Source organism: Dendropsophus ebraccatus, chromosome 12 (assembly GCF_027789765.1).
Source record: "Dendropsophus ebraccatus isolate aDenEbr1 chromosome 12, aDenEbr1.pat, whole genome shotgun sequence".
Taxonomy (NCBI): domain Eukaryota; kingdom Metazoa; phylum Chordata; class Amphibia; order Anura; family Hylidae; genus Dendropsophus; species Dendropsophus ebraccatus.
The window spans coordinates 80,827,115-80,840,397 of NC_091465.1; the positions used below are offsets into that span (position 1 = coordinate 80,827,115).

The following is a 13,283-nucleotide window of genomic DNA, read 5'->3' on the forward strand; positions in this document are numbered from 1 at the left end:
CGACTCCAACCCGAACCCGGTTCGCTCATCTCTAGTCATTATACATCTGATGTATATCACCAGGATAAGTTACTCTTAAACCAAGGTACCACTGTATATATTTAACAAATATGTGTGCAGTATACATCTTGATATAAACCTGGCTTGTTTTTACATGCATCATACCGGTAACTAATTATTTCTAATAACATATCAGGACAAGATGGTAGCTCAGATCAAAGAAATCACATACTTTACACATTACACAATACATGAAAACTTCTTACCCATTGTGGTGCTGTCCTGGTGGTGGGGTGTGCACCAAGACAGCAACACCATTGGTAAGATGTGTTAAAGCGAATGTACCACTAGGTACATCGCTTTGTGTTTTTTTTTTTTTTTTACATGAATAGACCGGTGGCGGCGCCATGGGCCTTTTTTTTTTTTTAATAGCGGCACCTGTTCCTGCGCACGGCGCCGGTTTATTCCAAAGCACATGAAGCACTAGGGGCGATCCCGCCAGACCCCAGGTTGACGATCTCCCTTCCCCTCTGTGATGCGGCTCCATTAATTCTAATGGAACCACATTACAGAGGGATGCGGGTTTCGGCACACTGTGGGTCGGCTGGCCAATGGTGTAAAGTGAAACGGTCTCAGTTGCCCCTAGCAACCAATCAGATTCCACTTGTCATTCCTCACAGACTCTTTGGAAAATGAAAGGTGGAATCTGATTGGTTGCTAGGGGCAACTGAGACCGTTTCACTTTACACCATGTTTGATAAATCTCCCCCAATGTCTCCTTATATGAGACAAAGTATGTGTTAGGATCCGGACAGCAGGACAAGACAAGACAGTGAGCCCTAAGCTCAGCCCCGCCCACTGTCCTCTACCTACTTGCCACAATCCGCCCTAAGATGGCGGCGAGCAACTTGGCGGCGGTCCCTGCACTGGCTAGGTGGGACACAAAGACAAGACAAACAGACAGACAGACAGACACAATGAAGAATAGTCAACAGTCCGGGTCACAACAATCGGGCAGCAAAGGTACAAAATCAATATCCAATAAACGTAGTCAAAGTCCAGGCAATATGGTCAAGGGCAGGCGGCAAGCAAGGGAAGTCAAGGAATAAGGCAAAGATCAGGAATAGCAAATACACAGAAGATACAAGCAGGCAGAGACTAAGTCAATAACCAGCAATGATATCCAAGACTGAGGTAGTTATATAGGAGGCCAGGGTTCTGATCCAGAACATAATTGGACCATCCCCCTGATCTCCAAGCACAGACACCTGAGAACAAAATGGATCCACTGGCAGGAAGACCTGTCAGTCACAGCAGAACCAAAACACAGATTAACCCTGACATGGCCAGACAGAACTCAGCAGGTGAAGTCGGGTGTGTCTCCCAAAGAGAGCAAATAAACCAGTGTTCAGACACAGCAAAACAAAACACAGAACAGAATAAGGGAGTATCAGCGCCTTCTCGGCCGCACAGCACGAGCAGAGGGACGCATAACGCTCCGCAAAGATACCATCCTGACAGTACCCCCCCTTTTATGAGGGGCCTCAGGACCCTCACAGGACTCAACCTCACTTAGAAGATTGCCATCTGACTCCCATTCATCAGAAGACGAGTCCATGGCATGGAGAACAGGCTTACTGACAGGACGAGCAGAAGAACATGATAAATTTACATCAGATACAGGCAAATCAGGTACAACAGAACTAGAAATATTAATTTCGCTGGAGGGTACCTGTGCGCCCAAGTGACCTTCCTGGGAGTCACCTGGACGCCGATGATCTGGGTGCAGGTTTTCTTGCCGCTTGGGACGCTTGTGGCAGAAACTGATGAAATGGCCGCTGTCACCACAGTAGTAACATAGACCATTGTGTCTCCGGTGTTCTCGCCTGGTCTTGGCGTCTAATAGTCCCAGCTGCATGGGCTCGTCCTCAGGAATAGTAGGGTAACAAGAGGGTTTTTGACAGAATAGGAGACAGATTGTTTAGAAGAGTCAGAGTCTACTCTCTCCCTATGTCTGTCACGGAGCCTGCGGTCTATACGAATAGCCAAATTCATGGCCTGCTTAAGGGTGGAAGGTTCTGGATGCCCTGTCCAGGCATCCTTAATGCCATCAGACAACCCCTGCTTAAACTTGCATCTAAGTGCAGGATCATTCCATCCGGATGGAACGCACCACTGGCGGAACTCAGCACAATACTCCTCCACCGGTCGTTTGCCCTGTCTCAAAACTGTCAACTGTCTCTCAGCTGCTGCTGCCCTGTCAGGGTCATCATAGAGTAACTCCAATGCAGAGAAAAACTGATCTACAGAAGATAACTCAGTGGCATCTGGAGGCAAAGAAAAGGCCCACTCCTGCGGAGGTCCTTGTAAGAGTGACATAATAATACCCACTCCTGCGGAGGTCCTTGTAAGAGTGACATAATAATGCCCACTCTCTGGCTCTCATCCCCAGAGGACCGGGGACAAAGTCTGAAAAACAACTTACATCCCTCTCTGAAGATTCGAAAGGCCTTTCTTTCGCCTTTGAACCTATCAGGAAGCTGCACTGGAGGTTCTGGGGGAACAGCAGCAGATAGCATGGCATTTTGGCCCAGGAAAGACTCTACCTGCTGCACCCGTTGCGTAAGGTCCAGAACAAGCTGGTTGAGACTTTGCATTTGCTCAACCAGAGCTTTCATGGGGTCCATAGCAAGGTGGAGAGAGAGAGGAAAAAAAAAAAAAAAAGTAAGGCTGGTTATTCTGTTAGGATCCAGACAGCAGGACAAGACAAGACAGTGAGCCCTAAGCTCAGCCCCGCCCACTGTCCTCTACCTACTTGCCACAATCCGCCCTAAGATGGCGGCGAGCAACTTGGCGGCGGTCCCTGCACTGGCTAGGTGGGACACAAAGACAAGACAAACAGACAGACAGACAAACACAATGAAGAATAGTCAACAGTCCGGGTCACAACAATCGGGCAGCAAAGGTACAAAATCAATATCCAATAAACGTAGTCAAAGTCCAGGCAATATGGTCAAGGGCAGGCGGCAAGCAAGGGAAGTCAAGGAATAAGGCAAAGATCAGGAATAGCAAATACACAGAAGATACAAGCGGGCAGAGACTAAGTCAATAACCAGCAATGATATCCAAGACTGAGGTAGTTATATAGGAGGCCAGGGTTCTGGCCCAGAACATAATTGGACCATCCCCCTGATCTCCAAGCACAGACACCTGAGAACAAAACGGATCCACTGGCAGGAAGACCTGTCAGTCACAGCAGAACCAAAACACAGATTAACCCTGACATGGCCAGACAGAACTCAGCAGGTGAAGTCGGGTGTGTCTCCCAAAGAGAGCAAATAAACCAGTGTTCAGACACAGCAAAACAAAACACAGAACAGAATAAGAGAATATCAGTTATATCCTAATAAAGAGATTTCAGATTTTACTGGACACTATTTATTACATTTTCGCACATAAAGGTCACTGATAGGTGGCGCTGTAGCAGTAACAGTGTTTTATTTCCATAATTCGAGACTTTCACAAATGTGTGGCAGCCTTTAGTGAGGGGATCTCAGAGGATAGAGGTTATGATGAGTAAATGAAGATATATCCTGTCATAGGCCGAGTGGTATTAACTCTCTCCCTCTCCCTGAGGTAAATACGGCCACAGAGGTTATAGAGGAGACTGCACCTAGTAGGTGATGATGGTACTTGTAGTTTCCCCTGAGTCTTCTCTATTACTGCTGCCTGAGGTGGCGAGGGAGAAGCCTGTGATGGTAAAGAAGTGCAGAATAATTCAGATGGCCAGAGATGGGTCAATGCTATAAGGGTATGTTCACATTGAGTAAAACAGGCGGAATCCCTCCTGTCTCAGTGTCCCTTAGCCCATCTATGGGATAGTGCATGCTCCTCCACAGCCAGGGGCGGATTAACTTTACTATTGGCCCCCGGGCTTTTCACTAAGCTTGGGCCCCCCCCAACCCACTGTAACTATGACAGCACTAACTTAAGTCTTTTCCCTCCATAATGCAGCCTGTAAAGGACCTGTGGTGACATCATTGTCACATGATAAGGTCCTTCAATATATTCTCTAATGTTACTGCATTGTCTCCTGGCTGCAGTTTTGCCCTGATTTGTGCAAAATTGCGATAAAAAGCAGCGATTTTTGTACAAATCATGACTGAATATAAGTCTGTTTTGCGGGCCATGGGCCCCTCAGGAGCAAGGGGCCCCGGACTACTGCCTGAAACGGACCTATTATAATACGTGGAGGAGCGCGCGCCCTCTCATTCACTCACAGTGGGACACTGAGCACGTTTCGGACGTATTTGCTCAGTGGGAATATACCCTAACAGTGGAGATTATTTGTGTTTATGGAGTCACCTTTTTATATACTGGCAGTGAACCACTATCCAGTAGGATAAGAGTCTTTACAGGGTATCCCAGAAGAACTAAGGGCACTTCAAGAAATTATCCCTCAGTATAATATAGATCATAGTAGAGTGAAGGTGTTCAGGTTTCCTCTCTGGTCAATAATAAGTATGATTCATAACTCCCATGTGTTACACTGACTCAGTCCTTGTTAGCTGCCTCCTAAGAATTTCCTCACAGTTCCTCACAGAGCTTGTGGTGCCCACTGTTGATGATGTGACCATAGCCACAGCTTCTCTCAACTACTCAGGGAATTCCTGTCACAACTGCTTCTTAAAGCGACTCTGTACCCACAATCTGACCCCCCCAAACCCCTTGTACCTTCGGATAGCTGCTTTTAATCCAAGATCTGTCCTGGGGTCCGTTCGGCAGGGGATGCAGTTATTGTCCTAAAAACAACTTTTAATCCAGCAGCGCTGTGTCTAACGGCCGGGGCTTACATTTGTATATGTATTAGGCTGGCACACCCTCTCTGTCCCTCCTCCCCACCTTCCTCATCATTAGGAATGATCCAGGAACATTTACTGCTGTTTGAGCTTTGCACAGGTGTATTAATGATCCAGCTCATGTTCAATATACACACAGGTGGGGAATAGGACGCAATCTGCCTGGAGCATTCCTAATGATGAGGAGGGTGGGGAGGAAGAACAGAGAGGGTGTGCCAGCCTAATGCATATACAAATGTAAGCTCCGGCCGTTAGACACAGCACTGCTGGATTAAAAGTTGTTTTTATGACAACAACTGCATCCCCTGCTGAACGGACCCCAGGACAGATCTTGGATTAAAAGCTAATGTAGGGTCCATTCTCTGGCCAACCTTAGGGAAACTCTACTTCAGTACACTGCAGATGCCTGGGTGATCAGTTATTATTTCCCAACCACGTGGACTCCTCTCTCACCCGATCTTACCTCATGTGACTTCTGTGACTTGTTTTTTTTTTTTTTTTTAAGAAGAATTCTGGGAAGGTTTTTTTTTTTTTTTTTTGCCAAAGCATTGGGGAGGGAGAGGATTAAAACAAATAATGTGCAGTCACCTCCCTGGCACCAGTGCTGGTGGCCGCATACCGCCGATCCCAGCTGCTTAATGGTTAAAGAGGGGACCTGGGACATGATTTGTCAGCAGAGACGGGACCCCACTATACTGTCTCTTATCTTCATTGTACTGCAATTATGTGTCCGATAAGGCTGTTTGGAGCACTGGGGATGGGGTTACCCCCCCAGAGTGCCGATCTGCCCCTAGCACACCCAACCCTCTTAATGATTATCAGTGGAGTGTGCCCGCCAGGGGCTTTCCCTTTAAGATTATTTAAATGATCAAATAAATATTTATAACATTGATATGTAATAAAACCGTCCTTTATGCTTCTACAGGTATCACTTGTCTTCCGGGTTATACTATACAAGTGTCTCCTAGTGTCAGTGTACAGGAGGGTCTCTGTGTCACCATTCCTTGCACTTTTACTGCTGATGGTAGAAAGACATTCAGCAATTCCTCCGGATACTGGAGACGGATGCCTCCCAATACAGGAGATATTGTAGCCACTAATGATAAATCCAGTGATGTGAAAAAAACTAATTTCTATCTGAGGAGAAATCCGGATACTGGAGACTGCACCCTGACCATAACTGATGCCAGGAGGGAAGATGCGGGGACGTATTACTTCAGATTTGAAAAAAGCAAAGACAGTGGAGTGAAATATAATTATCACGGAGAAGCAACAACCACTATTACAGTGACTGGTAAGTGTGAGTGATGTGCAGGATCCTGCAGTAACATCTGATATCACTGGGGTCTATATGTGCTGTATATGTGACTGGGCTATACATCTCATGAGGGCCGTATTTACCGCTAGGTACCCGTGGTCTGGTGCCTAGGGCAGCAACTTTGTAGGGGGACAGCACCAGGGGGCAAGGGGAAGGGAACAACGTTTTTTTGTTGTTTTTTATTTTTTTAGTTTCCCACTTCCCATTCGGACTTGCCAGTCAATCTGGTGTCTTTTCGGGGTGTGTGTGTGTGTGGGGGGGGATATTGGTCAGGTCTGGTATGGCAGTGTTATCCAGTCACAGTATGGCAGTATTGGTCAGGTCTGCTATGGCAGTGTTATCCAGTCACAGTATGGTGGTATTGGTCAGGTCTGGTGTGGCGGTGTTATCCAGTCACAGTATGGTGGTATTGGTCAGGTCTGGTATGGCGGTGTTATCCAGTCACAGTATGGCGGTATTGTTCAGGTCTGGTATGGCAGTGTTAAATGTGACACCTGGAGCTAAAACCATGAAAAACATGATTCAGACAATGTTTCTTCATGTAGAGAAATGCCAAAACCACGCTCCCCAAGATCCCAAGACTTCAGGTTCAGTGTCTAGGGCAGCAGCAGCTGTTAACACGGACCTGCATCTCATATAACATTAATAGAAGCTAAGAGAAGACACAGAACCTCATAAAGCAGAAGTGATGATCTGCAGGGGAGAATAGATTCACAGAATAGCATTTCTGGACTATGGTGAAAACTAATAATGGGCAGAATATTGTACGCTGGTCAGAGAAAGATCATAAATTTGTCACATTTCTGTGTGCTGCAAAATAAAGTCTGCTCCATCTGGGGGGGCGGAGCCAGCCGCAGCCATGAGCGGACGCGTCTGAGAGGAGCTCCGACCTCACTGCTACATACCAGCTATTATTCTGCCGATATCCTGCAGCCACCTACCCCATTCTCTTGGGCTTACTTCCCGACATACCCTGAACCCACAATGAGCCGCTCTCGCCAATCTACCGCGACCGAAAAGCTGAATTTCTTCGGCCGGCAAGGCGGACAACAGACCCAAAATGGCGCCCGCGCCTCACAGGATCCGGATCCGCCACCTCCGGAGCCCTCAGAGCCCACGCTAGCTCAGGTGTCCGCCCAGCTGCTGGATGCCATACAGGCCTCTACCGTATCCCTGACCGGTAAAATAGACGAGGTTAAACTAGATGTCGGCCTCCTCAGACAAGACCTCCACAAACTGCGTGACCGCAGCAGAGAGAGTGAACACAGAATCTCGCAGCTGGAGGACGCGGCAGCCCCGCTTCCTCGTAAACTGACTGACCTGGAGAAAGCAGCCACCTCATGGGCACAACGGGCGGACGACTTGGAGAATCGGCTCCGGCGGAACAATGTCCGCGTCCTGGGACTACCAGAACGATCTGAAGGTGAGGACCCTTGTGCCTTTATGGAGCGCTGGATAAGAGATCAGTTTCCTAGTGCAGAGTTTTCGGGAGCGTTTGCCATTGAGAGAGCGCACCGCGTCCCGGCCAGGCCTCCTCCGCCGGGTGCCATGCCACGTCCCTTCCTGGCAAGATTCTTAAGCAGCCGTGATAGAGATGCGGTGCTACGGGCCGCCCGACGTAAAGGGAAGCTCTCCTTCCAGAATGCCAGTATAATGATCTTTCCAGACTTTTCGGCATCACTCCAGAAGACTCGGGCTTCCTATACCTCTGTTAAGGCCCGGCTCCGTGAACATCAGATTGCCTACTCTATGTCCTACCCAGCCCGCCTTCGGGTCATCCATGAGGGCAAGACCCATTTCTTCAACTCCGTAGCCGAAGCCGAAGACTGGATCAACACCTTGGACAGACCACCTCGTCGCTGACAGCCTACGGACATATGGTAACTCGGGAGGGAGAATGGCCTCCCCTACTGATGATATGCCACCGTGACCTGGACTGCTGTCACTAGATACAGGGCACTATGACTGATTCTTACCTTCCACCACTATGTGCCTATTTACACATGTGCAGGTCCCCCTGCTCTGATGCCCGACGGTCCCGAAAACCTCTTCCCCTCCCCCCCCCCCTTTCCCCCCCCCCTTCCCTTTTTCTTTCTTTCCCTGACCCTTCCTCACACAGTTTACTACTCTGTTCCCTTTTCCCTCCCCCCCTCCCCCATTTCCCTCACCCCTATCCCCCTACCTCTATCCCTTTCCTCCTCCTAATTGCCCTGGAGAAGGGTCTTTATTGTGTACTTCTGCTGTTCACTTCCTCACTGAAGCTGTCCCGGCGTACACCAAACAGAGACTCCACTGGAGGGCCCCGCCACGCCTCTTGTGGTCTTCTATTGAACTGTCAGCCCTCCTGTGTATACGCCGGGTGGCCATTGGAAGCCCGCAGCATCAAGGACGGCGAGTTGCATTAATCTTTTACGCCCTCCCCTTTTGATTTTCAGAAATGTTATATATATGTTGATGTGTGGTTTACATATACCTTCTATTTAGCAGTGCAGGACTGTAGCCTGCGCAGAAGTCACCAGATCGCAGACTACCCCCCGTGAATTTCTTTGTTTACTATTAAGTTTAGTTGAGAATAGGACCACTTGGCTCTATAGTGTGATTTTTGATTTCTCGTACCTTTTCTCTTTTTCCTTTTATTTCCCCCCCCCCCCTTTTTTTTTCTTTTCTCGGAAGCAGCACACAGGGTTTTCTATTGTCTGATATGTCACTTAAAGTATTGTCACTAAATGTTAGAGGTCTGGGAACCCCGCAAAAGCGGGCCATGGTCTTCACCTTTATACAACAACTACATCCACATGTAATATGTCTCCAGGAAACACACCTCCATTCCTTCACACTCAGATGTCTGTCCAAGAACTGGGTCCAGTGGTCCCTGCATTCCACCCACACTACCTATTCTCGAGGAGTATCCCTACTAATACATAAATCCCTCAGATGGGAACCAGGCACTACTTACCGAGACCCTGAGGGAAGAGGAGTCTTTGTGCAGGCCTGGATTGAATCAATGCCCATAGTCATCATAGGTCTATACCTGCCCCCCCCTGCATCATTGACCATTGTCCATGAGGCAGCCAAATTTGCGGCCATACATCCCCAGGCCATGGTACTCTGTGTAGGAGACCTCAATATGACCATGCACCCCCATATGGATAGGTTTACAGGGAATGCACCGCCATCCTTTGACACCTCCCACAGCAATCTTAGTCTGTTGATGACGGAATTGGGATGGACAGACATGTGGAGGCTGCTTTATCCCACCACACGAGAATATACATGTCACACTCCTGGTCGCCAGGCACTGTCACGTATTGATTACATATTCGGCAACGCTAAGCTGTGCACAGCTCTGTCTTCTATTTCTCATTTACAAAGAGCAATTTCTGATCATTCTCCTATCCTTGCAGAATTTTGTCTCCAGCAGCTGTCCGTTAATAGCGGACCCCGTCGGATACATCCATTCTGGTTGACGCTCTTCGCAGACAACGATAGAGTCCCTGACCAGTTACGTGAGTTTTTACTCCACAACCGAATAGAACCATCTCATGGGGCATACTGGGACTCCCTTAAGGCCTATTGGAGAGGGTGTATCCAGTCCTCCATTTCCTTTGTCAAAAGGGAATCGGCCAGGCAAGAGGAGGGATTGGCTACTGCCTGTAAGTCCCTAGAGGCGAGGTACATTTCTGACCCCACTGACTCGCATAGAACAGACTGGCTACGGGCAGGTAGGGACTATCTACTCTTCCTCCAAGAGAAGAGTAAACGCAAACTTTTCTTCAACACACAAAAAAGCTTTGAATTGGGCAACCAATCGAGTGCTCTTTTAGCACAACTGATTCACTTAAACACTGCATCTCCAGCAATATTGGGAGTTGAGACGGAGAGAGGGGACGTATTGACCACTAGTCCAGACATCCTACAACGGTTTTATGAATATTACCAAGATCTCTACCAATCTAAACTAGAACGGACCGAGGAAGAGATAGCTGCCTATCTAGACCCAATTGATTTATCCACTCTAACGGATAATGACCTCCTTCTTATGGAAGCTCCTTTATCCATTGAGGAATTAGAAACCGCAGTTGGCGACTCCTCTAGGGGGAAAGCGCCTGGCCCGGATGGGCTGCCCTTGGAGGCTATTATACAATACAAAGATATACTACTTCTTCAATTACTCCGTGTTTACCATAAATCCTTTGAGTCACAGACTCTTCCTGACTCATTCTATTCTGCAAATATCGTACTTATCCTAAAACCTAACAAAAACCCGAAAGAATGCGGATCATACCGACCGATCTCATTGCTCAACGTAGATTACAAACTGCTGACCAAAATGCTGGCTAATCGCCTCAATAGAATTATCCCCACTCTTATCCACGGAGATCAATCTGGGTTCGTCCCAGGTCGCAGTACCTCGGACAACATCAGACGGGCACAGATTGCTCTCCAGAGAGGTGTTGCGCAGAAACAAGACTGGGCTCTGGCGGCATTAGACACCGCTAAAGCCTTTGACTCTCTGGAATGGGCCTTTCTTTTAGCGGTCCTACAGAAGTTTAAATTCGGGCCTAATTTCATTACTTGGATCCGTCTCCTTTACCACTCCCCAAAGGCAGCTATCTCCCTCAATGGTCTACTGTCTCCCTCCTTTAGATTGGAACGAGGCACCAGGCAAGGATGTCCCCTCTCTCCCCTCCTTTTCATTCTGGCAATGGAGCCCCTCGCAGTATTGCTACGTAGCGACCCTATTTATAGAGGAGTACCCTACTCCACTGGCGAGGATCGTCTAGGCCTTTACGCCGACGACCTTCTCCTCTTTCTGTCGGAGGTTGATGTCTCTCTGCCTAGAGCCATAGCGATTATAGACATGTTTGGCACCTATACAGGCCTATGTATGAACTGGTCCAAATCATTCCTATTATACACCCATGAGGACAGATTGCATTCCCTGGGCTCCAATGTTAGTGGTCTTCTTGTAGTGGACAATTGCCGCTACCTTGGCGTTCAGCTTAGTGCTAGCCCCACCGCCATCCTCTCCCTGAATGTAGATCCCCTTGTTGCCCTATTCAGGGATAAATTCAGGGTCTGGGGATCTCTACCGTTGTCTGTGGCTGGCCGCATCAACTTAATCAAGATGGTGGTCCTCCCCAAGTGCCTATATGTACTCCAGCACGTTTTTGTCCCAATTCCTAAATCTTTTTTTCAACTCATAAATTCTTCCATTATCTCCTTTATATGGGGGTCCTCCCGCTTTAAGCTGCAATTAGCCAAATTACAACGTCCTAAAGACATGGCCGGATTTGCACTTCCGGACTTATATCTTTACTATTTGGCTGGACAGTTGAAATATCTGGGTGACTGGACATTGGCTGTCCCTCCATTGGCGTCTGAACAACATCTTCTGGATGTGACTCCTCTTCCCTCCCTCTGGTCAATCCTGTCAGCCCCCTCAGTACCCACACGATATCTAATGCCTATACACAAGGTATCTAGACAATCTTGGCAGGCTGTATCCAAGATAACTAAATTTAATGAGGTCCCAGAAGAGACTCCCCGGTGGCACACTACGATCCATACCCACCTACTGTCTCTGCCAGATGCACGATACTGGGCGAGTATGGGAGTCCTTTATCTCTCTAATGTATATAAAGACAACACAGTAGTTTCTTTTGATACACTAAAATCTAACCATGATATCCCTAATACCAACTTCTATAAATTCTTACAACTCCGTCATGCTCTCCAAGCTCAATTTCCTATCCCCGCAACTTCCATCTCTTCCTACCCTCTCATTGGTATACTACGCACTCAAGGGCCTAGAGGTCTAATCTCCACATTGTACTCCTATCTGATTAGGGCCAAGGCAACACACACTCCGGTACCAGGTTTAGAAAAATGGAAAACGCTGATACCTGCTATGTCTCCAGAGGCATATGAGGACATACTGGAATCCCACCTCTATGTATCACCGTCCATTAACAATAAGCTTATACAACTGTATTTCCTACACCAATGCTACCTGACCCCGGTTAGGCTTTACCGAATGGGACGGATACCAGCCCCTACTTGCCCTAAGTGTTTAGCGGAACCAGCTGATTTCCGGCATATGGTGTGGGTGTGCCCCAGGATAGTCCAGTTTTGGAATGATGTCATACATGTTTTATCTACTGTGTGTGGTACTCAGGTACCGTTTGACCCCACTGTGTGCCTCTTTGGCCTGTTAGACGAGGAGATATGGAGTCACCATCTTCGTATCTTTCTTAGAGAGACATTATTTCTGGCTAGGAAGGCTATTGCCCTACGCTGGATTGACAGACGACCACCTGACAAGTCGCAATGGATATCCTTGATAAATGTGGTGGTTTCCCATGAACACTGTATATTTATACACAGAAAATGTCCTGCTAAATTTCATAAAATTTGGGACAGATGGTGTAATTCCCCCCTAACCACAATTACCCCGGAGGACTTACCAGCCCCCTGATTTACTACGAATAAATGGTGACCTCATATACTCCTTTTTATCCCTAATTGTGCTGTTTCCGACCTGTTCCACTTGTTTGAGCAGTTTAGGTTACGCTGCTCCTGGTTAAATTGTTTACTGTAAGTAATATTTCTGATTTCTTTGTAACAAGTGTAGGATCACTATACATGTGTTTCTCTATGCTATTGTAACCCTCTTGATCTTACTCTGTATTATACTCTACACTCTAATAAAACTGAGTTTAAAAAAAAAAAAGTCTGCTCCATCTACGATGGGCTGGAATAGATATAAGCCATAAATTACTTACATTTGCAGCATAAATTTAGCATCTGTTGGTCCTCAAGAGACCATTTTCCCCCAGCAATGTTTTTTAGATAAGAAAGTGAGCAATAATAAAGTTTTTTTTTTCTTTTTAAACATTCTTTATATAAAATAGAAATTGCATAGCAAATTTTTGCAAAAAACGGATGAAAAAAACGGATGCATTTGTGTGTATCCGTTTTGGTCCGTTTTTCCATTGACTTCCATTGTAAAAAAAAACGTAGCTGACACTATTTTTGTGTCCGTTAAAAAAAAGGATCCGTTTTGATCCGTTTTTTTTACAATGGAAGTCAATGGAAAAACGGAT

At 47.1% G+C, this 13,283-nt stretch overlaps 1 protein-coding gene across 1 annotated transcript in view; it reads left to right on the plus strand.

The window, feature by feature from the left end:
• The first annotated feature begins 202 nt into the window (after positions 1-202).
• Positions 203-13,283, plus strand: part of LOC138768811 (sialic acid-binding Ig-like lectin 14) — a 74,265-nt gene continuing 61,184 nt past the window's right edge. The window contains exons 1-2 of the mRNA XM_069946766.1: positions 203-320; positions 5,785-6,153. Of these exons, the coding sequence (XP_069802867.1) occupies positions 203-320; positions 5,785-6,153 (487 nt within the window). The remainder of the gene's footprint in view (positions 321-5,784; positions 6,154-13,283) is intronic.